The 24625-nt window shown below is 40.0% G+C and overlaps 1 protein-coding gene across 1 annotated transcript; it reads right to left on the bottom strand.

The window, feature by feature from the left end:
* Positions 1–1424: 1424 nt before the first annotated feature.
* rasal3 (RAS protein activator like 3) lies at positions 1425–21626 on the bottom strand. The gene is made up of 19 exons (XM_079642289.1): positions 20816–21626; positions 16739–16866; positions 16526–16604; positions 12348–12415; positions 12154–12239; positions 9934–10063; positions 9297–9395; positions 8541–9215; positions 8297–8441; positions 8067–8211; positions 7403–7639; positions 7112–7313; positions 6238–6329; positions 5869–5982; positions 5345–5531; positions 4652–4762; positions 3372–3562; positions 2427–2511; positions 1425–1764 (listed from the first exon to the last, which is right to left on the bottom strand). Exons 1-19 carry the CDS (start codon positions 21417–21419, stop codon positions 1651–1653), a joined length of 3492 nt encoding a protein of 1163 aa, XP_079498415.1. The 5' UTR covers positions 21420–21626; the 3' UTR covers positions 1425–1650.
* Positions 21627–24625: the final 2999 nt, after the last annotated feature.

Here is a 24625-nt window from a genome sequence, read left to right as displayed (position 1 = left end):
AAATACTCTGCAGAAGTGACGATACACCAGAAGTCCCGCCTCTTTTCTTTTTCCCTCCCAAAAAACTTTATTTAAAAATTAGTAACGTTCACAGCAGCTGTACATTTTCGAATGAAATCATTTGTATTGATTGAACAGGTATTGCTCTTTTCCACACCGCAGAGAAAAATATTAAACTCGAGTATCTCCAATTTATGTATTTTATACTTATTACTCCACTACATTTATTTAACAACATTAGTTAATACTTTCAAGACACACATTAATACAAAATACAAATTAACAAATCATTAGAAATAGATGTATGGATTAAAATATCCGACAGTAGCCTATATGAAAGTAGTTCAAATGAGCTATACCTTCACCAACTGTATCAATAATTATAATCCAGTTATATAGCCTAATTGATTCTGAAATGAGTACTTTCACTCCTTGTACTTCAGTTTTATGTAGATGGTAATACTATGTACTTAGGTAAGAATTTAATTAACTTCAAACTAGACAATTAGCTTGAAACATGCACCTTTAATTACTTTGTGAATATTGTTTTGGTGACCAGAACATTATCCGCAGATGTTGATATCTGCACCCTAACAAGAAGGCTTAAACAGTCCCAAATTGTATGGTGTATAAACCTTCATCTACCTGCTACTAGATAGTGATATTGAATGAGAACCGTGGTTCATTCTGGGGCGTCGTGATTCAGTAGGTGAACCTTTATTTGAATAAAATAGTGTGTGTGTAAATTAAACTTAAAATTTAATGGAGCATTTTCTGTCAGCTCAGATTTTATTTCAGCTTTTTTAAGCTGTAGTATGTGCTCATGTGTTTCATTGCTGGTGTATAGGCTACTGCTCGCACATGCTTCATGAAAGGCAGGTTTTCCTATCAATAAAATCATTTCTGATACTAAATATATTGTTCTCTTCTTTTCTAAGGTCACATTGTTCTCTTGTCTTACAAAATACACTTAAAAGTAGTAAAAAACACCATATTGATATTTATTTTCTCTTGTGATTATTTGCATTGCATTTGATATTGAGGTAATCCAAAACTAACAGAAAGTAATCAGGTTACATTACCTTTATATTTTGATACTCACATTAGGTTACCGATTACATTTTTAAATCAGGTAACTAGTAATTGTAACATAATACGTTTTTAAGTAACCCTCCTAACCCTCGTTGTGGATAAACTCCTTTGCATGACTCCAGCTTTTCCTGCGGATTCAACCGTCCTCATTGTGCACGTGTCGTGTCATCTTACTGTTGCTAAGGGACATTTGAATGACCTAAATCACACTGGAAAACCTGTTATCAAGACACAGATGGATGGTCATAAGCCATCAGACTTTACTGTGCAGGTTGGATTTTAGAATATTTTAGATATGCTTATGTTCCATCACTGTTGCACTGACACTGCAGTATGTTCAGAGAGAATCAGTTTATTTATCAGAAAGGTTTACAAGTCCATAACATATTTAAGTGGGATAGAGTAAAAGCCAAGAAGCAGGTTTATTTTCACCTGATTCAGAGTTGCCCAGTCATTCTAAATATGTTCATGAAGTCAATTTACATCTCATCAAGAAAACATGACTCTGACATCAGACAGCCACTCTCACAAAATGTGACACTGCAGCTCTAAATCTTTTCAGTTGCTGTTGATGTATGGTTTTTCAGGATGCTGTATTTTGTTTTGCCCGCTGCTGTTGTTGGCCTCGCTGAGCTGGTGGAGGTCCTTCAGCATGTCTGCAAACTGCTCCTCCTGTGAGCACGTACAAAACAGCCATCACTTCAAGCACTGCACACTGTCAATAAAGGGATTTCTCCAAAATACCTTCATAGTAAACACATTAGTATCATGAAAAAAAGATGCAACGAAATTGAGATTATTGAGACTTTTTTATCTATTCCATCACAGTTCAAGGCAAAAATGTAATGAGATAAAATTCATTTTAATTTCAATTTTATGACTGCAAATAAGGATTTCATCACACAATCTGTCCAAAAACAAAATGTAAATAATAATAATTTAATGCCTGATTGACAATAACATTTATTTATTTATCTTGACATTAATATATATATATATCATTAACAATCAGAAGGTTTGGCTGTTGTAGGTTGGGTGGAACTTTGCCTCAAATCCTCCTCAATGCTTTGGCAGTACTAACTAACTACACAAACTGGATGATTAAATCAGTAACTATATGTAACAGAACACTAGTCTTGCTTGATTTGACCTAAATGTACCTTACTTACATGTATTTTCTATATCTGCAAAAACTCAGTAGGTTGTACCAAAAAAAAAAGATCTGACGCAAAAAAATAAGCTACACAACACTTCCCCTTAAAGCTGCAAAACAATGACTCTAAAGTAATAGTATAGTTAATTATTATTTAAACTTTTTCTTTCACAATGCTTACCAGTATATTGACTCGCTCGGCTGCGGCCATCGCAACACTCAGCTTCCTCTCATCTTCCTCCCTCTCCTCCTCAATCACACCCAGCCTGTGACACACACACACACACACACACACACACACACACACACACACACACACACACACACACACACACACACACACACACACACACACACACACACACACACACACACACACACACACACACACACACACACACACACACACACACACACACACACACACACACACACACACACACACACACACACACACACACACACACACACACACACACACACACACACACACACACACACAAATAAGAGATGCTCATGCTTGAGTCAGTTAACAACAACAGCATACTGCTTGGAATACAGCTTGGAGGCTAAATATACATGCATATTGAACATAGCAGTGGTGTAAAGTAACTAAGTACATTTACTCAAGTACTGTACTTAAGTAACATTTTGAGGGACTTGTACTTTACTTGTACAATGTTTACTTTGCACTTCTACCCCACTACAATTCAGAGGTATAAGGTGTTATTTTACTCCACTACATTAATTGAATACCTTTAGTTACTTTGCAAAATTGGATATATATCAACCAGCTTTGATAACACTTTAATGCATCAATAATTATAATCAAATCATATGTTATTCTGAAATGGACCAATCTGCATAATGTGTATCAGTTACTTTTGGTTCTTTATGTATATTTTAATGCTAATACTTTTCCTACTTTTACTCATACATTTTTTATTGCAGGACTTTTACTGTACTTGTAACAGAGTATTCCTACACTCTGGTACTTTTACTTTTACTTAAGTACACAATCTGAGTACTCTTAGTGCAGGCAAAATGTATTAGGATTGTCTTAAAAGCTGAATATCTTTGCTCTAAAATGGAACTAGAATGCATAATTTCTGTTTAGCTCTTATACCTGAAGGCGGCGCTGGCCAGCTGCTCGTCTCTCATCGCCAGCTGATTCCGAAGATCGGTCACCTCAGCCAGCATCATTGCATTCTGGTCCTGGCTCTGGATGATGAAGTCCTCCAAACGCTTTGCCATGTCCAGCTCGCTCTCTGTCACCTGCTCTATCCCCAGACGAAGCTCTGAGAGCTCCTGAGCGTGCTGTTGTGTGAATAACAGTTTGACTTTTTATTACATTTCATTTAATTAGCTTATCCTTTAGAACAGGGGTTATCTATCTTTTGTAACTAAGGCCCATTTTTACATTTTGAACACTACATACCCAAAGAAAACATGACAAAGAAAACATATAAATAAACTGGGCCGTAAATATTTGTAATGCGCGTTCTTGTTGGTAGCACAAAATCAGGAATTGGACCAGTGAAGTCCGAATACAAACTTTGAAAGAAGAATCTCAAAAACACCAACCTCAGAATCCAATCAACCAAGAGTGCTGTAGTAATATACATTGTTTTGAAAGTTCTGTCTTATTCGTGTATCATTAAATTGGGGATATACACAGTACTATCCAATTCGATCTGTGGACATGTCCATCTGTGTTTGTTAGACAAACAACTGCCAATTGAATATCATGTTTCTATTGAACTGTTATTGATAATTCCGCTAAGACGACCAACAGATGTTCCACTTGTAACTTAAAGGCGACCCATTCAGGTGTTTGATCTTCTGAGGTTAACGGAAAAGGCCATTAGGTTTCTGTCCTTTTGTTGGCCTACTCAGAAGTCAGCATCGCACTGATTCCAAGCCCCCACTATGTGAGTTGGGTGTTGAGGCACATTTTTGTAGTGGCCAAATGGTGGTTACAACTTTTTGGGGTTAGTCAGGTTGCTGAATCAATTTCTGACATGACAGTTTTAACCAGAAAGTGGCCCTATTTTTACTACGAGTGGGCTGATTTTGATGCATTTTGGGTCGATTTCAAAGTGCTAAGGGAGTCAAAACTTAAAAATGCTAATGCTAATTGTGCAAATTGCCCATATGCGAGTTAGTATCCGGCAGTTTCTATGTGCTGGGTACCCTAACCATCCATTTCTAACATAAAACGTTGGGGTAGTCAACATTTCAGGGTTCACACTGTTGGCAAATAGACTAATTGTGAAAGAGACGTCTCCAAATCTGCGGATACTTTTCTTGGTTATACTCATTACGAACACTTAAATAGTTCTTGTTTAATTACGTCCTAAAAGTAATTTTCTGAACAAGAACAGACCATGTTCAACTTTGACATACCCTATCCAGCAAGTTGAAGTGCTCAGTCTCAGTCTTCATCTCACTGGACTCCCTGATCTGCATGACTTTGATCCATGGAACTGGTGCAGGGGTGCGTTTGATACTGTCACTCTGAAAAAAGAGGAAAGATAGTGCACTCAAGTTCTTCTAATGAAACATTAAAGACAAATCTTTGAATTAACACATAAAATAAAGGGCATTACTGTTAATTGTAAATGCAACATTTCAAATATTTATTGCAGTATTTATAGCAGTGGTATGAGCATATGAGCTGCTGTCAGTTGTGTAAAAATAACTACATTTACTCAAGTACTATACTTGCATTTTGAGAGACTTGAATATCAAATTTTCTTGCAACTTTGTACTTCTACTCCATTACAATTCAGAGGTAAATGGTGTACTTTTACTCCATGACATTTATTTAATACCTTTAGTTACTTTACAGATGTGGATGAATGATGTGAAATATAATCAAGTGTTAAATCAGACTTGAGTTCCACCGGGAGTAAATTCACAAGCTACCCTGCAGTATACAGTACAAAGTCATTCAAACTAGCTGCACCTTTACCAGCTTTGAGAACACTTTCATGATCAATCAATATAAAACATATCATATATATAATTCTGAAATGGAATAATCTGCACAATGACCAATTCAGCCGAGCTAGTCTCCCAGTCCCTCTTTGCACTCACAGTTTTTGGGGATGAGATGAACAGTTGGTTGGTCTCCGTGTCCTGTTCATTGTCAGCGGTGGGCAGATCTTCAGAGCTCGTCTGCCTCTTCAGGGTGTGTTTGCCCTGACCAGGCCGTCTGTGTGGAGCGCTCTGGGTTCTGGTCACCGGCTTCCTCTCTCTCATGCTCCTCCGAGTCCTGCCCTCCCTATTGAATTCATACATTCATTTGCTAATGATGACATTTGGCAAATCTGCAAATCATTTAAGCAGTTTAATTATCCATATCTGCACTTAAAACGTTTTGTATTTATGCATCTCAAATGGAGTAATATATAGATAGATAGATAGATAGATAGATAGATAGATAGATAGATAGATAGATAGATAGATAGATAGATAGATAGATAGATAGATAGATAGATAGATATACTTTACTTACCCAAAATTGGGAAATGAGTTTGTCACAGCAGCAGTGTCGTCAAGCACTACATGGTTATCGACATCTAAAAATAAACATTGGCTGAGCCTAGGAACACACTTACCCGTCTCGTGGGCCTTTGGAGTCCACAGGAAGCTGCTGGAGGGAGGACTGGTGAGGGCTGAACTTGCTCAAGTCTTTAGGAGGAACATACACTGGTTTGACTTGTCCCATTTGGCTGCAAGATAAAAGCATGCCTGATTAACATTATTATTATTATATCCCAATATCACAAAGCATGTCTAATATTGCTGTAAATATAATATAAAGAGCATGAACACCACTTCCCATAACAATACTGCACATATATTTTTTTATTATTCTAAGTACTTTGCAATAGTATACTGCACGCAGTTATTTGGTATATCCAGATTTCATGTAAATAATGTTCTATATCTTAACGTAAAATAGTGGTTATAGGCCTTATACGTACCCGTTTATTATGATCCGATGTGCATCTGGACCCAGTGACTCTGTTATCTGGTTCAAGATGGAAGGCAGAGGGTGCAGCTCTTCCACTTTGTCCTAAGGGAAGAAGAAGCTTTGTTAGGTCCAATAAACTCTAGACCTGCGTTCAGTTTCTTGATATAGTATGGAGAAGAAATGATGAAAAAAAGGATGTTAAAGCAAGCTGTATGCAAACATCAATCAGGATGTCGTCAATCTGGAGCTAGTCTGACTGATTGAAAAAAAACAGCCCCATATCCAAAAAGTGTTGGATATAGATCCCATTCTTACTATCATGTGTCACGCTTTGTCACACAAGTTTCCTGTTTTATTTTTGAAAAGTCTTCCCCCCCTGTGTTATGTATTTTGTCCCTGTCTCTGTGTGCTCCCTCCGCCCTCCCCAGCTGTCTCCTTGTGATTAGTCTTGCATGTTTAAGATCTGGTTTTCTCTTAGTTTTTATCAGATCCTTGTCTTCTTTTGTGGAAGTGCTCAGTGTTATGTAGGGTGTTGTTACTTTTGATTTGCCTTTCCTTGTCCTGTGTTACCGATTAAAGGTCTTTTCTGTTGAACATTAGTCTGTCTGCATTTGGGTCCACCCTGCTCTGCTCTAAACCATGATATGTTGGTAAATAAGGCTTTAAAACAGGTCATTTGTGACTTCCATCCCATTATATTAATGTAATTAATATGTCTGTGAGTCTCAGAATGTACTCTTGGAAACAAAATCGTATAATGAAAGGACTTGTGGTTCTATCAAAACCAAGCTTACAGATAATGTACACACAGAAGTGAAATACTTTGACATTTACACTAACATTAAAAACTAACTACAATTGGATGCATTAGTTTTCTTTCCTACCTGGTTTCTCTTGTAGATGATGTCCACCAGAAGGCCATGAAGCACAGCCAAGCGCAGAGGCAGATCCACGTAGCCATCGAAGGAAGACATTTGGATTTCTGTTTCTATATTCGACACTGTTTGTAGAAAACCCCTCATTCCATCCCAGTGCTGCTGCAGGAATTCATTCATGAAGAGCATGTACTCCTCCTTCTCTCCAAACCTAAACCAGAAATACATATTTCAGACACTGAAGCCCCTTTAGGTAAACCAAGAAGATTCTTTATCCTCGTTATATTTGTATTGCCTCACAGGGTGAAGTTGGCCAGATTTTGGATGACTTTGGCTGTCAAGGTGAGGGTACGCAGAATGTTTGGCTCTGGATAAGCCTGTGTCAGCCCAAACAGAGAAGGACTTAGGATAGCAGGACATAAGAACCGGAGGAAGAGGGAAGCAGAGATGAGACGCTGGCCAATCTCTGGTCTGCCTTGGTCTTCACACAGCTCAACCCAGCTGGAGAAGATCTTGTTTAACTCTTCAGGAAAGGGTCTGCAAGAAAGAAACATATCAAGCATCAGTTTTTTTTTTTACATTGTTCATCAGAACCTAAACATTCAATAATTGATGCTGGAGCTAGGGCACCGGGTTAGTTGGGCACCATGATGATGATTATGTATATATTGGACACAGGTGGTGGTGGGATTGGCGCACCAGATTGAGTTTAGGTTTTTTTACCAGAGAAAAACATAGGAAATGCCACAGGGGAAACCATTGTGTTTTATGTATTGTATTATTGAAATATTACAAAATAAACAGACGAAAGGATATTCTTCCCTGAACATTGAACAGTTTTCCTGCATAAGATTTGCTTACTGGTGGCAGTTTTATTTTGAGTTATATTTCTGCTTTATTTCTTTATTTAGCCGCTACATTGGTTATATTGTGTCTTTTTCTATGATGAGTTCTGTTATTTTACCCATGGGTCTCCACAATCTTCTGCACCACCTCCTCACAGGCTTCCATCAGGTGCTTCTGGTTGTTTGGTAATTCAGAGGCAGAGCATTTACGAGGGTCAACTTCACAGTTCTCCACGGAGGTGTGAAGACGGTTGATGAAGTCCCCTGCAGGGAAAAATATAGCACAGAGTTCAGGAAAAAAACGAAACACCTACCAATACAAATTAGGAGAAGCCACTGAGCTACCCACCTAGTGTGACGATCAGGTACTTCTGTCCAACCAGCTTCATATATTCATCTATGGCTTTAGTGGCCAATGTGTTCTCTCTGAAGATCAATGCCTCTCTCTCTCCAAGACGCTCCACCTCCGCACTGCCCAGATCAAGGAGGAACTCCTGAAGCATAAAAATTACATGTCTGATTAAACCTTTTTGTTGTCTTTTTTTATTGGGTTATGAGTTCATTTGTCATATGCATTTTATTTGAGACTCTACCTTAGCTTTTCCAATGCTCTGCAGTACATGGACCAGAGCCCCTGCCAGCTCTTCCTTCTCCTTCACATTAAGCAGAGGTTCCAGGTTTCTGCACATCTCAACATAATCCACCGTCACATACTCAGCAAACTCTTTGTATTTCTCCATGGGCTGCACTTGCAAGTTCTGAAAACGGGCCTTGATGCGGACTGAAGCCTGTGGCCCCAGCTGCTCTTTGGTCCCAGCTGTGCCAGAGGACTTGTATGGAGTAATGGGATACCACTTCTCCTGATAGGTCCTCCCTCGGATCTCAGGTAAAGGTATGGCCACACTGCCCAGCGGGTGCAGGCTGGATTCATCTCGGGAGTGGCGCTTTTTCTTGGGGTCTTCTTCTCTGAAGAGGTGCAGGGTGATTTGGGAGACACATGGCAGGTTGTCTAGCTCAAAGAATTCCCCCCAAAATAACTGACACCCTCCAGCTGCACTTCCACTTGCCCCGATGCCTCCTGAAAACCCAGAAGAGTTGTCCCCTGCCACGTTGGAGCGGTGAGACGGTTTATCAACAATCCGGCTGCTGGTCCGGGCAAACAGGGTACCGTCTAGGTGCAACTCACAGTAATAACTCCGTTTGGGAGGCAGATCCTTAGCTTCATTTATCCAAAGACTCAAGGAGTTCTCTGTGCGCTCTATGTTATCCTGTGAACAATGATGCAGGGTATTTTTTTAGGATTATGATTTAGCATGACACATTTTCTGAACCAAAGGCTAACTTCTTACCTTGTTTGGCTGGGCAACCCTTCTCAAGTCTTCAATCCAACGATCACGTTGCGCAGCTGAGGTGCAGCCAAAGCAGTGGGTGTTCTCAGAGTTTATCACCTATAAGTAGGGCAGAGTGGAGAAAGATGAGCCAATTTGTACTTATGTTGTCCCCTAGGCAAGGAAAAACAAGATAGAAGTCAAATGAAAACAACAACCTTTACTTTAGGATGTCTTCTGTCAATCAACATTAAAATAATGCATCTATCACATAATCATGCAAATATTACTTCCAAAAAAGTGGTCTGTGGCTTGACTTGCCCCATTCAAGGGGTACATTGAGCCATCTGGGGGTAAATGGACCAATTGACTTTCACAAGTTTGCCATGTGCTTCTCTCCATCAAAGCCAAATACAAGTGATGGGTGCTTCCTGAATTTATGGTCACATGGCAACACATGTGAAGAGTTGCCTAGATACAGAGGGTGGGGGAATTTACCCACTGGCTCATCTAACCCCACACTCCACAACATAAAAGCCAACAAGACTATGTTAACCTTACTTGGATAGAACGTTTATTTTATCGATACACTGGAGGCACTCTATGATGCTCCCTAGGATACTTAAGCCGTATAGACACAATGCAGAAGTGAAGGCACCTCAAAGCAGTACTTCTCCCCCAAAATGGAGCTGTGGACCGGCCTGATGACAGTGCTGGTGTCTGCACTCAGGTCTAGACTCCCCAATGCGCTGAGTGGAATTGACACAGACTCCCGAGAACCATATTGCCTTAGAAAAAAGTACAAAAAGTCAGTCAGAATGGAGTCAAATACCATGACTTGTCAAGGGTAATAAATGTTCTTTTACCTTTCAATATCCATTGGACTCTAACTCTATCTACAACCTTCACAAAATGCTGGTACTAAGGTTACATGATGAATATATATTATTTGATATACAGTATCTAATGATAGATTAGAATCTTGTCTCTCTTCTATTAAAAAAAGGCCTAGTAGAGATCTCATTGACAGCCATTACATTTTGTGAAGACATTCATGGTTCCCAGAGGATGTAGCATACTGACATGGTAAACATGATATCTTCTAAACATTGTGAGCTTGCTGACGTTAGCATGAAGCTTAGCCTCACAGATAGGATAGTGTGACTTGTTTTTTCCCTGTCAGGTTGTGGACAGCAGTGTTGGGCAAGTTACTTCCAAAATGTAATATATTACATATTACTTATTACTCTCTTTTGAAAGTAATAAGTTACATTACAATATTACTGTCTCTGAAATGTAATGAGTTACACTACTTTAGTTACTTTTTAGTTACTTTCACCAAAATAACAGCAAAAGAATAGCTAGGTATTTTAAATGCTAAAATGTAGTTTAGTGCAGCTCATTATGCATCCAGTGAAGGGCAATGTGGTATAGCATAACAACTGTGTAGGCCCTTAAGGCTACTAACAACTTGTATTACAGGGCTTAGTTGAATACTCGATTCTGATTGTAAATTCTTAACATGTGACACGTTGTTAATACAGCAGTACAAACCGCTGTCAAGGACTATAATGAAGGTTAACATATTGTAAATCAAGGCAAATATTATTTAAACCATGCTCATGGTTTGAAATGGCAAACATTGAAAGGCAAAAGTATTATTAAAACCATGTAGCCTACTACATCATCACCTTGGTCCCATCATATACGCTGGGAAGAGAATATTTACTGTGCTTGAAAACTGGTATCACATCATCATGTGAGGTTGAATTTGTGACCTGGAGAACATTTCAGCTGCAACATCAGCTCGTTGATAATAAGCTTGGGATATGAGATATTTTTTTAGCCATTCGTGGTGAAGGCATCTGTGCTATTGTATGCATTATTTTTGACTCAACATTTCTAAAGGCATGTCAGAATATGGTACTATTTGCACATGAATATTCTAGCCATTGTCTATTTTTATACCACAAGCTGCAAAATGACCGCCTTACCCCACTGTACAGGCGGGTAGTTGTTTAGATATACCTGGCACCTGCGGGCCGCAGAGGGGCGGCGTAGTTTCGGGCGATGAAGACTGCTGCTCCGGGGCCGGCGAGTCAGGCGGGAGTAAGCTAGTGTCCACAACGGAGGGTAACGTGATGTCCGCATCTGACCTGTTGCAACTGTCTGCAGTAGATGCAGTGTTGCTGGCGTTTAGTGATGGTTGCTTTAACCATTTTCGTATAAATGATTATCCACAGATCAGATGTGTGTCACTGCTGTGGAAGCACTTTGGAAATGATGCACGCGCAGCGGAGCAGGTCACGCGCACCTGACACAATTTGTTGTTAGTATTTTTCGCTACGTTCTCTTTTTTGAATGGTTGCATAACGTTCAACTTCCCCGAAGATCTCGACGCGAAGCCTGAAGGGTAAACACCAGGTTTACTAATCTACCCGCACAATTTGTCCGGTGTCGGAATGTCTCGCTATGTTAGTACATTCTTAAAAAACAAAACACCATTTAATTTCGGGTTAAAATGTGTTGTAACTGCGTTACTGAGCATTGTAACGGGTAATATATTACCCACATTTCATTAGTAATGCGTTACATTACTTCGTTACAGCAAAAAGTAATATATTACTGTAACTCCGTTACTTTTGTAACGCGTTACACCCAACACTGGTGGTCAGTACAAGAGCACAACGAATAAGCAACCGTTACTTCACTGTTAACCCAACATTGATTTAAAAAGTCGACAAAATTATGCACTTTAACCTTTTATTCATGTCAAATATAAAGTTTGGTAGCACAGAACCAACATGACATAAAAAAACGTTTGAACTTCTAAGCACTTCACTTAGTTTGCTTTCACAATCATTACAGTGCATATTACCTGCTTCCTTTGGTTAGACCTATGGGGTTCAGTTGGGTGGTGCTATTCCTCTTGGCCCTGTTCTCAAGACGTCGCTTGATCAACGCCTGAGGGCAGATAAGGCAAGCATGATGTATCACGACAATTATGTTTAACGTCAACAGGATATGCATGCGTAGTAGAAAGATTGGTAGTCCTCTGTGTACAATACTCACCCTGACACCGCCATCTTGGTTCTTGGGCCGTGGGCCGCCCGGTGACCCCACGTGGTCAGGGCTACATTCTGAGTATTGGAAAGAGATCATTTGTATGTATTGTTTTTATTTATTCCTGGTAACATGTTATACACTGAACAAAAATATAAACGCAACACTTTTGTTTTTGCTCCCATTTTTCATGAGATGAACATTTTCTATATACACAAAATAACCATTTCTCTCAAATATTGTTCACAAATCTGAAAAAATCTGTGATAGTGAGCACTTCTCCTTTGCCGAGATAATCCATCCCACCTCACAGGTGTGGCAGATCAAGATGCTGATTAGACAGCATGATTATTGCACAGGTGTGCCTTAGGCTGGCCACAATAGAAGGCCACTCTGAAACGTGCAGTTTTGCTTTATTGGGGGGGTCTGGGGGGGGGGTCCGAAAACCCTAGGGTTAAACCCTAACCCTAACATGTCACCCATTGAGCATGTTTGGGATGCTCTGGATCAGCATATACGACAGCATGTTCCAGGTCCTGCCAATATCCAGCAACTTCGCACAGCCATTGAAGAGGAGTGGATCAACATTCCACAGGCCACAATCAACAACCTGATCAACTCTATGCGAAGGAGATGTATTGCACTGCATGAGGCAAATGGTGGCCACACCAGATACTGACTGGTTTTCGGACCCCCCCAGACCCTGAGGCTGTGCGAAGTTGCTGGATATTGGGAGGAACTGGAACACGCTGTCGTATACGCCGATCCAGAGCATCCCAAACATGCTCAATGGGTAATAGGTTAGGGTTAGGGTTTAACCCTAGGGTTTTCAAACTCGCCCAGACCCCCCCAATAAAGAAAAACTGCACGTTTCAGAGTGGCCTTTTATTGTGGGCAGCCTAAGGCACACCTGTGCAATAATCATGCTGCCTAATCAGCATCTTGATATGCCACACCTGTGAGGTGGGATGGATTATCTCGGCAAAGGAGAAGTGCTCACTATCACAGATTTTTTCAGATTAGTGAACAATATTTGAGAGAAATGGTTATTTTGTGTATATAGAAAATGTTTTAGATCTTTGAGTTCATCTCATGAAAAATGGGAGCAAAAACAAAAGTGTTGCATTTATATTTTTGTTCAGTGTAGTTTGAAAAAAAGCCAATCTATTTTGCATACAATTCCAAATTGAAGATAAAGATCAATACTGGCACTCTTTGGGTTCAAACTCTTTTCTCAAAATCCTGTGTCGTCATTCCTCCAACACCAATGCCAGCATTCACTTCTGCACTTCAACTGAGTAAACTCTCAAAACATTACTCAAAGCTTAGCAAATACATTCAGATTAAGCCATAGAGGATGTGGTATTCAGCTGGACCTGCAGCAATCTTAGTACAATTAACTAGTTGGCTATACATTCTTATTATTGAAACCCATTTAAAGCAGCAGAGGATGAAATAAGAAAATCAAATACTGCCATGATTTACCCTGAATTTTGCAACCCTTCTCTTATAAGATTAGAATATCTTTAAAGTCAACGATGTGAATAAAGAAGTTAACAGAGTTCTGTAAGAAAGATTTTCCTTTTTCTTACCGAAAGCCCCACCACAAACAATCCAGCGTCTAAATCCCATAATTTAGTCCAGAGGTGTGCCACAGTCTTGTTACTTCGATCCCTGTCCCTTTAACAGTTCCCTCTTTTCTTCATTAACATATATTGATGGTGACACTAAGCCAACTAGCCAAAAACAATACAGTATCAGTCTCTTCCACTGTGCAGCTTCTTCTTAACAAGGACCCAGAGTAGAATGGAAGCTGACTCTGCCCATTGGTCTGCTAGAACAACCCAGTGAGATGTTATCTTCCCCAAAAAATGTTGAGGAAGTAATTTGACAGTCACTCGCACGCATAAACATTCAGCTATTTCCTCTGTGACTGCAGCATCATACTCAGTGTTGCTGTGATGTCAGTAGCTGTAACGCTGGTCATCCAAATTCCCTGCTTGGCTTATTGTTACATTTTAAAATGCAAGATTTTGTTGTTTAATTTGCTTAAAGGAGTTTATTTCTTCATAATAAAACCGTTTGAATGTAATGATTTGCACTTTCATTGTCGAAATGGTTGCATTTGACCGATCCCAGTGTTAGGAGCAGTAGGCTGCCATTATGAACTACGTCCGGGGAGCAGTGTAGGGAACGGTGCCTTGCTCAGGGACACCTCGGTATCACTTGGTCTTGCCGGGACTTGAACTGGTGACATTCCAGTTGTTAAGCCAAGTCCCTATCGACTTTGCCACCACTGCCCCTCATATATGATTAAGACTCAATATATACTGTATATAGATCAAAGGTTTTTCCTTTGTCTAAATTTACACAAGTGAAGTCTCCAAGTGAGTAGTAGTACTCAATGTTAGCATAGTAATGAAGCACACTGGACATTATTCTTTAGAAATAAAAATGTTATGTCACATATTTTGTGGTGAAGGCTGTCACTGAGGTATGATCAACATGGGATACAAATCAATATATTAATTTAAGTTGGTGGCTTAAGCAAGGCCAGCTAACACTTTGGGTAACCTTTTATTAATTTTGCTAACGTTAGCAACATTTGGGTACACAATTGACCGTCATTTGTAAGAAATTTAGAGGCCAGGGGCCTCATTTATAAAGGGATATATATACGCTCAAAAAATGGCGTACGCCAGTTTCTACGCAATGTTTGCGATTTATAAAATATTAACTTGACGGGAAAACGTGCGGTCCTCCACGCAAACTCTAACCCATGCGTACGCACTAAGCACAAAAACGGGAGAGACGAGAAACTGCGACACCGTTGGCAGAAGGAAGAATGGAGAGAAATATGTGGAAATAATACCATAAATAAAATATTACCTCTCATTTATCATATATGAAGAATTCATTTTTCAAACATTGATCAAAGCCAATCTTAAAATGATTAAACAAACGCCTGTTTGCGACTCATCAGTGCACACAAAAACATAACTTGGAGAAATAAATAAATACGGATATGTTATTTAAAACCACCTCGAATATGTTGTGTTAATGTTATGAAATGTTTTCTCATAAATGATGCGGTAAGCAGGAGCACAGAATTACGTCTAAACTGACGCCGCTTTGCATTTCTATAGGTTGTAGATACGAGCATGGTTTTATATACTACCAAGTTTAATCATGTTTTATGCCGTTTGCTAAGACTTGATAAGTCGCTCATAAAACACAGGAGGCATGGAAACTAAGAACACCATGTGGTAAATTGTACAGCTAATATAACACAACACATTAGTTGTATTTCCTTTAACTGGTGCATATAGAGTTGCTGCAGTGGAGACGCTGCACACAGCTGATCGACAGCTGGGACACAAACCACCAAATACGAAAACATAATTCAGATCCAGTCGTCATGACTCCACTCCGGAGGGATTCCCCGATCATTTCTTACAGTTTCTCATCAAGGGGGTGTCTCCTGTCCCCGGTACAAACACACTGCCTGAGGAAGGCTATGTGTATTTTTTTTGTCATGAACCTTTTTCGGACCACTTATTCATTTACTTTGGTGACGATCCGACCTCCATGCTGCTACTCTGGTTCAAACTGCATCCACCAAACAATATGATTTATCTCGACCTCCCCAAAATAACCAAAATCTGACACGGTGTGAGATGTCTTTTTTAGCTGTTCTGTCGTCATTTCCTGCTATCTTCTTCATAAAGTCAGTCAAAATGAATGAATGAATGGGCGTTTCTTTGACTATTTATAGGCAAATATGGGCGTTACGTGAAGCCAGCAAAAGCTGCACCGCATTTCAAATCGATTGCGAAAGGGAAACCGGCGTAGGAAGGGCTGTACGCACTTTCCTCGCCGGTACGCAATGTTTGGTGAATCGGAAAATGTCGGAACATTTCTGTACCTATTTTTCGGAAGCAACCTTCCCACGTGAAACGCACGTCGTTATAAATGAGGCCCCAGGCCACTGAAGTGAGTAAACCTACTAAATACCAAAGTCTTTCCTTCACTTCCAAAAAAAAGGCCCTGTCCTGCCAGAACAAGATTCTTGGGACACAAGGCAGGGGTGCTCATGGGAGTTGCAGTCTTTCTCCAAAGGCGCCGCCAAAATCAACACCGAAAATAAGAATACCTTGTAGTAGCTTTAAATATGTAAATGTGTTAACCTGTTTCCATATCTGCGAGGTTCTGCATGCTGTGTGCCGACAGGAAACTGCTGATACGGTTTCGGGTCCACATCGTTGGCTAAGAAAGACACACAAACACAAACACATATTTGTCAGCGGATGTTTAGTGCTTTCCCCTCTCTGTTAGTCAAACATTTTCATGTTTTCTACAGGTTGAGTGAGTTTTGGTGAATCGTGTGTGTGTGTTGGTACCTCTTCCTCTGGAGATATGATAATTTGTCCATCTTCAAGAATACAGCTGCTAATGTCCCATAAGGGCACCTCCTGGTGCGGGGCCCATTGTTGTCTTAGGAGTTCAGTGGGTCCAACCTCACCCACACCTGGCACACCAACAGACACATTGATATTCCTCACTATGTAATTGACACAGTTGCATGTGGTTTACCCAAATCCAATAATCTCATTCTGGACCCATTCTGGTAAATAAATGACAATATAATTCCTCACACTTTGGAAAACCAACTATAGTTCAATCAAATGAGGACATCACAGGGACTTAATTGCTGGCACACGCTGGCTCAATTATGGCATGGCGGTACTTATCTCGCACAGAACTTGGTCACTCCCATTAGTGAAGTTACCGGGGTAACTGATGCTATCGCTCTCTTTTCATGACACACCAGGATGAGAGAGCTGCACACATCCTGTGGTTCCTCTGGCGTTTTTGTTTTTGTTTTGATGAATATGCCCCTCAACCAAGGGTGTAACTTTGGTTTGAGAAGTGGGGGGGACACAAAACAGGGTGTCCTCCGCAATGAAACATTGTTCTCGATTTAATTCCATTTCCTGCCTTTTTACACATATATATTAGGGACTATGATGTTAACTAATCCAAGAAAAATGTGTAGTGTGTATAATGAGTGTGCAATGAGTGTGCAAACTTATCTATGAACCTGTTTTATTTGTGATGACCTCACATCCTATAGAGGGGTCCGGGGGCATGCACCCCCGGTAAGATTTTTTTCTTTAAATTGAAGTTAAATGCATCAATCTGGTGCACAAATTAAGAGATTTATGGATACAGCTCTCAACACTCATATGAAACAGACCTGTATATATTTCAATACTCCAAAAACCATTAAAATATTCTCACAACCAATAACACATCATTGATACTCCTCTCTCCTATCTTTATCTTACCTAGTCTGCATTCTTTCTTTTTATTTATGCATATTTTACTAATCACTCCCCTTTCAAACTGTGTTTTTAATTCTTTACTGACATTGGAATAGTTGTTTTACTTTTTTTGAACAACTATATTGAATAGATGGACATATTTGTTTAGACCAAACCGTTTGAGACCCACTGAGATAACTTAGACTAAAGTTTACAATATAATCACTCAGCGAGTCCTTTACCTCCCTGAGCTGATGTTACCTCAGCCTCTCAGTCCGACAGGAGAGGACTCTCCCTCTCCTTATTGTTGAAACTGCTTCTAATCTCCGTTAGCTCCGAGCTAGCACCAGATGCTAACAACAACCGCCGTAACTCTCTCTGTCTCTCTCTGTCTCTCTCTCTCACACAAAATGCGCTCCTGCCACACACACACAGACGCTCCTCCATGACCACTTTTACTTGCGTAAATATAAAAAAAACACATTTGAAAAGTGGGGGGGACACAAACTGGATTTTGAAAAGTGGGGGGGACATGTCCCCCCTGTCCCCAGTGGAAATTACGCCCATGCCCTCAACATATATCTTAATGGCATTTTAGGTTGAAATGTTCTCTTTTATAATGCGCTTAACTTGCATGATGTTTTACTTAGTAGCCTATAGATTAAAGGGGCCCTGTTAGGCTCGTTATTAGGTTCATAATAGTTTCTCTACTGTGACATTTATTTTTCTCATGCTGCATGTGCTGCAGCACCTCTTTTCACCTTCTGTGAAACCAGAGCCCAGTCTGCTCTGATTGGTTAGCTGCCGGCTGAGTTGTGATTGATCAACCATTTAGAAAAAATACGTTTAATCAATATTTTAATAAGGATTACAATTAATTTGACAGTTAAACCTATAGCTGTGGGTTGTGTGTTTCCTAGTTGTTTTGGAAACTTTGACAAGGTCTAATTTTCTGAAATTATCCCAACGTGAGTTGAGATTCCCGATGTCACTAAAGGGAAGGTCAACATTACTTTTTACTTCGGTGATAGACAGCAGGTAGGGTAACTTCCTCAAATATACTGTAGCTGTAGGTTTGGATAACTAATGTATTGCTAGTAAAGAAAAGGTATATTGACCTTATTCAACCATTCATTTACTTTGTCTGTAAGGTTTGAATTAGATTTCTCCGCCGTTTTTAAAACAAGGAGCCACCATAGACTGTACATGGAGCCTCACACCTCAGTGCCATACAGTGCAAATGGTTCAATTATGTATCTTTTCTAAACGCTTTGATTTCCTTCTCCGCAGAGCGGATGTTTCCTGTGAGAGCGGTTTGTAAGTTCTGGGCCTTTTCTCAGCAGTTTTGACCTTTTTTGGAAGGTGATTTTAGTTTTTTTGTCACGTCACCTTGAGGGTCTGACAGTAGTCATTTAGAAAGTCTGGGTTCTGCTAAAGTCTGTTTCAGTGGGAAAGAAAATGGCCATAGATTCTGATGTTTGAATGGCTTTCTCTGTCTGCTATTTGGACTGTATGAAGAATAGTTGTTACCTTTGTTATGAGAAATTGAGATCCTAAATAAAGCATACATTATAAAGATGATCTGCGTCAACCAGACTCTTGATTTCTCTTTTTAAAATTGACTTGAAACTTAGGCCCCCTTTCCAGGCCTAAAGGAGGATCTGACACAAATACCATCACCTTATTTTAATGTATATATAGCAAATTATCTATTTTTAATACAACTGATATTTAATGGACCCAAGCCAGTGGAAGAACAAACCACTTACTATTTTCACTGTATATATATATATATATATATATATATATATATATATATCACTGTAAGATGCATTTTCCCTGTTTTTGTATTGTAAGGTGATTTACGGTTATTTTAATAGCCAGTGCCAAAGACACATTTACATTCAATGTAAATGTAGTTAACAAGAAAGTATTCTGAATCTGAATATTGCTGATCTCCTCCATTCTTGCTTCACACTTACACAGAACTCTGATTTTAACATGATTGGTCATATGTCTATAAATCTTTAGACAATAAGTAGCTTTTTGAGGTAACAACGCATTGACGCAGATCCTCCTTTATATCTGTATATGTCGTCAAGCCTTATGACAGTCAACTTACTGGAAAACTGAATTTAATAAATACACGTTATGATGTTTAATTGAGCTGCTGGTGTAGGTGGTTTAAGATACCCTTGTATCACATCATAGACTGTACAAACGAATCAATCGAAATCAATCATAGGTTTTATATTTTTTCTGAGATCAGCTCTTTTGCGTGGAAGCTTTTTAAATGAGGAACCCAAACTAGTTTTTCCATTTATCTCTAGCTTTTATATATATAGTTTCATATCATTTAATCCCAGGGTTATTAAACTAATTTAGTTTTTTAACTAAAAGATTACCTAAGTTCCTCTTTGCGGTTGTCTTTTTACAGTGTGTCAGCTTTTTTAAGGGTGTGTCGTGTTGTTCTCTTACAGGCTGAAACACTGTTCACAGTTGGCTGTATGGATTGTGTCTCGTAAACAGACATACGTTCAGCACCCACTGTTAGTATGTGACTGAATGATACTACATACAGTGAAAGGAAATCATGCTTTAACCGCATGGGGTAACTATTTTGCTGCATGAATCCAAAATGCGTATTTACATTTTACTATAATTTGATGTATGTATTAACAGTGGTGTAAAGTAACAAAGCACACTTACTAAAGCACTGTACTTCAATAAAATGTTGAGGTACTAGTACTTTACAAGAGTATTTAAATGATTTGCTACTTTGTAGTTCTATCCCACTACAGTTCAGAGGTAAATGGTGTACTTTTACTCCACTACATGTATTTAATACCTTTAGTTACTTTACAGATGTGGATGAATGATCTGAAATATAATCAAGTGTTAAATCAGACTTTAGTTCCACCTGGAGTAAATTCACAAGCTACCCTGCAGTATACAAAGTCATTCAAACTAGCTGCACCTTTACCAGCTTTGAGAACACTTTAATGATCAATCATTATAAAACATATCATATATATAATTCTGAACTGGGCCAACCAGCAGAATGACTACTTTAAGTTTATTTCTCCTTTCGACTGCTGTGCTGACCTCAAGCATTAAACTGTTATATCAAGTTTGCAGGTTAGGTGGTGTTACCTTGCAGTAGTGACGGGGTGCTGTTCCGACTCTGCAGCCTGGGCCTCTTCAGCTTCTGGGACACAGTCCTCAGGTACTTTTTCAGGAGGGCCCCCCCGCCTGCTCTCTGTGCGGGGTCCAGGGAGGTGACCCCTGAGCTCTCTGCTGCAGCAGATGCTGAAGCTGCATGAGGTTGGGGGCTAGAAGTGGAGGAGGGGGACAGGGCAGCAAACAGGGACCCCGGGGGCTCAGACAGAGCTCTTCTGAAGGGGTTCTTCCTGGGGCCTTTCTCCGGCTTGGCCCCCTCTCCACCTTTCCCCCCGTGTTTGTCTCCGGGGTCTTCGCTCAGGGCCTTGCGCCAGTTTTGCATCTTGCTCCATTTGTTGGTGGAGGCCTTCTGAATCTTATCTAGTGTGGATGTGGCAGAAGCTGCTGCTCCTTCTCCATCTTCTTTCACTTCATCCAGCGCTCCCTTGGAGCCGGTGTGCCACTTGTACGTGTTCAGGGGGTCGGGGGTCTCAGGGTTCTCTCCCTCCACAGGAGAATCCTTTTCCTTCTCCGGTGATCCCTGTTCCTTCAGTGGTTGTTGAGCTGCAGGCTCTAGATCTTTCTCCTCTGTGACCATTTCACATTCAGGTTCTGTCTTTTCTCTCAAGGATGCATCAATCAAAATTAAAATCCCTTCATAGGAGACCTCGCCTGTTTCCTCTCTGATTGACTGCTATGTAGTGAGAGCTAAGGATGACAAAGTGCACTGGCTCTGTCTCTCTGCTTCTCTCGTTTCCTGTCTTGCAAAATGCGGAGACAACATGCGCCTCGCTGCTCCGGGTGCTTTGCTACAGCGCCCAGCTCATCTCACACGCCTGCTTCCTCATAACATGCAACCGAGAAGTTCACTTTTTAACAGGAATATCACAATTTATTTATGTGCTTTATGCTTTCACCCTATACTTCCCTACTTCCTCACTTCCTGTTCTGCTTTTATGTCTAAGGTTAGCTTCCTAATTAAACTCTCATGTCTTCTAACAGATCTCAGTATTTTCTTGGTAAAAACTCAAAACTCAGAGATGTTTCTTAAAGTGCAATTTGATGGAGGTAGTTCTTCACCATGAAGGAGCTTGTCTGTCATTTAGTCGCAGTATGAGAAATGTGGTAATCCTGAGTTCATATAAATGATGGAGGATGCAACTTCATTTCTAAACCTTACTCTCCTAATTTTCCCAAGATACTTAATGATTAAAAAAGTTAACAAATCAACAAATCAATACTTTTTACTACACTTCAAATACTTAATGTCTGTGTTCAGAAATATACGTGAAGTAATTTGAATTGCATACATAACCCTGGATACGTTTTCTCATATCTAACCAATTTTTGGGATTTGTTGAGATAGAAAACAAATATCGTCTTTGACTTGTATTGATTCCCAGATCAATATGGAAGTCCATAGGTAATAAAGTGCACTTGTAATCAGATACCTGTGGGTGTGTGGACTGTTGACTGTTAAGATCAGTTTCCTGTTGAGGCGAGGCTGTGCTTCCTGTTTGCTCCGTTTGTCAGACTGTGAAAACCACTTCCTGCTGCTCTCTGCTCTCTGCTCTCACACACCTGCAGGATGCTTCTGTGTCACCATCAATGCCATGTTGCCTGATGGTGAAATACAAGTGGACAGCAATATATTGATAGACTGCAGAACTCTTCATATTGTGACAATATTATACACAAGTACACAAGTGTTTACGGCTTGATTTAAACCGGCCTCTTTATGCCAACATTTGTCTCAATATCTATGTACAAACTGCTCTGACAACATTCATACTGTAAATGCAAAAATATTGTTTATTTTTATTTTATTTGTGAAGAATCCATTTTTGGAAGTCACTGTGAGTTACATTGTGTCTTGTTTTATGGAGGCCCTCTGGTGGTTGTGTTTTGGTATTGATAATATTTATGACATTTTAATTGAAAGTGCATTGACTGTAGTAGAGCAATGATAAAAAATAACAGTAATAATAATAATAATAATAACATTATTAATCCTTCACCCCCCAGCTCTCTCTACTCTCCGGTCACCCTTTCACCCTCGCCCACCCTCCTGGAGTTCGACCACATGAAGGAGATACAGAGGGTTGGCACCAAGTCCTTCCTGGAGATCAATGACCGCTTGAAGGCGATACGCAGGGTTGGCAGCATGTCCTTTACCCCCGCCCCTCAACGACGCCCACCTCAATCACCGAAGCAGAGACGCGCACCATCTCCCCCGTCTTCATCACTGTGCCTACGTCAACCACCTCCCTCCCCTTCAAGACAGCATCTGCGGTCACCGAAGCCTGATAACAATGTGTGTGTACAAAACGCAGCAAACTCTTATATGTGCTGGGTCCAGGCCATAGACTGTATATATAGGTCCAGGCTCAAGGGCGTATGGCACTCTCAACTATTTCCAGGACAAGCCAGGGCCTTGCCTGCTTTTAGCTTTGCCGATGTGTTGATAGGTAATAGATTGAGAGCGTGGAATCAGCTTAGACAAAGGAAGCGCTGCGAGAGTTTATCAAATTTAGCAGTGATTCCATGTCAGCCACAGCTTGTCACAAGAAATCTTACTGATAGTGTATTTAACAAACTTAAACTAGCTTTATTAAATGTCAGGTCTTTGGCAGGAAAAACATTTTTAATCAATGATTTTATCACTGAGCACAATCTCGATTTTATGTTTTTAACGGAAACTTGGATTGAACAAAATAACAGTGCAGCTGTTCTTATCGAATCAACACCTCCCAACTTTAGTTTTACGAGTCAGGAAAGAATGCATAAGAAAGGGGGTGGAGTTGCTATTTTGTTCAATGATTCCCTTCAATGCAGGAAGACATCTTATGGGAACTTTGCTTCTTTTGAGTATGTGGCCCTTCAGCTGAAATGCTCCTCTCGAGCTCTGTTCCTAAATATCTATAGACCTGCTGTCTATAGTGTGTATTGACTTTGACCGTCAGTCATTGTTGGTGATTTTAACATCCATGTTGACAACCCCCAGGACAGAGGGGCTAAAGAACTGTTTTGTGTTCTTGATAATGATAACTATGGACTGACTCAGTGATGGAGCCCACGCACAATAAGGGGCACACTCTAGACTTAATTATCTCAAAGGGTCTGAATATCTCTAAGGTTGTGGTGACTGATGTTGCACTCTCTGACCATTCCTGTATTTTCTTTGAGAGCTCTATTTCTGTTCACAAAAATGTTCAAAAAGAAGTAACCACAAAGCGATATTTATCTGAAAATACTAGGGAAATGTCTACTCAGAATATTTCTTCCACACTTGCCCCTGCTAACATCTCAGTAAATGAGCTAGCAGATCATTTTAATTCAAAAATTAAAAATGTTATAGATGCCATTGCTGCAACTAGGGTAAACGAAGTGAATGGGAAGAAAATATCTCCATGGAGAAAGGCCATGACCGTGAAAACAGAAAAAAGAGTGTCGAAAAGCTGGTAAAAAACAAATCTCCAGGTGCACTTTGAAATCTATAAAGAGAGGCTTGGCTTTTTTTATTTGGAATTGAAAATTGCCCGACAGTCTTTCTTCTCTGACATCATTGCCAAGAACAAAAACAACGCACGTGCCTTGTTTGCTACTGACAGACTAACAAACCCCCCAGTGTCAGTAGCCTCTGAATTTCTATCCACCAGGGCATCCAATGATTTTGCCTCCTTCTTCACTGACAAAATTCAGAAAATCAGACAAGCAGTCAATGCCTCTGCATCCGGTACAGCAAATGTTTTGTCCCTCCACATAAAATCGATTCAGACATCATGACACAATTCCATCAGATTA

Source organism: Notothenia rossii (assembly GCF_949606895.1).
Source record: "Notothenia rossii genome assembly, chromosome: 1".
NCBI lineage: Eukaryota > Metazoa > Chordata > Actinopteri > Perciformes > Nototheniidae > Notothenia > Notothenia rossii.
Note: the sequence above shows the minus strand (reverse complement) of the source record. Positions and strands in the feature narration are given on the sequence as shown.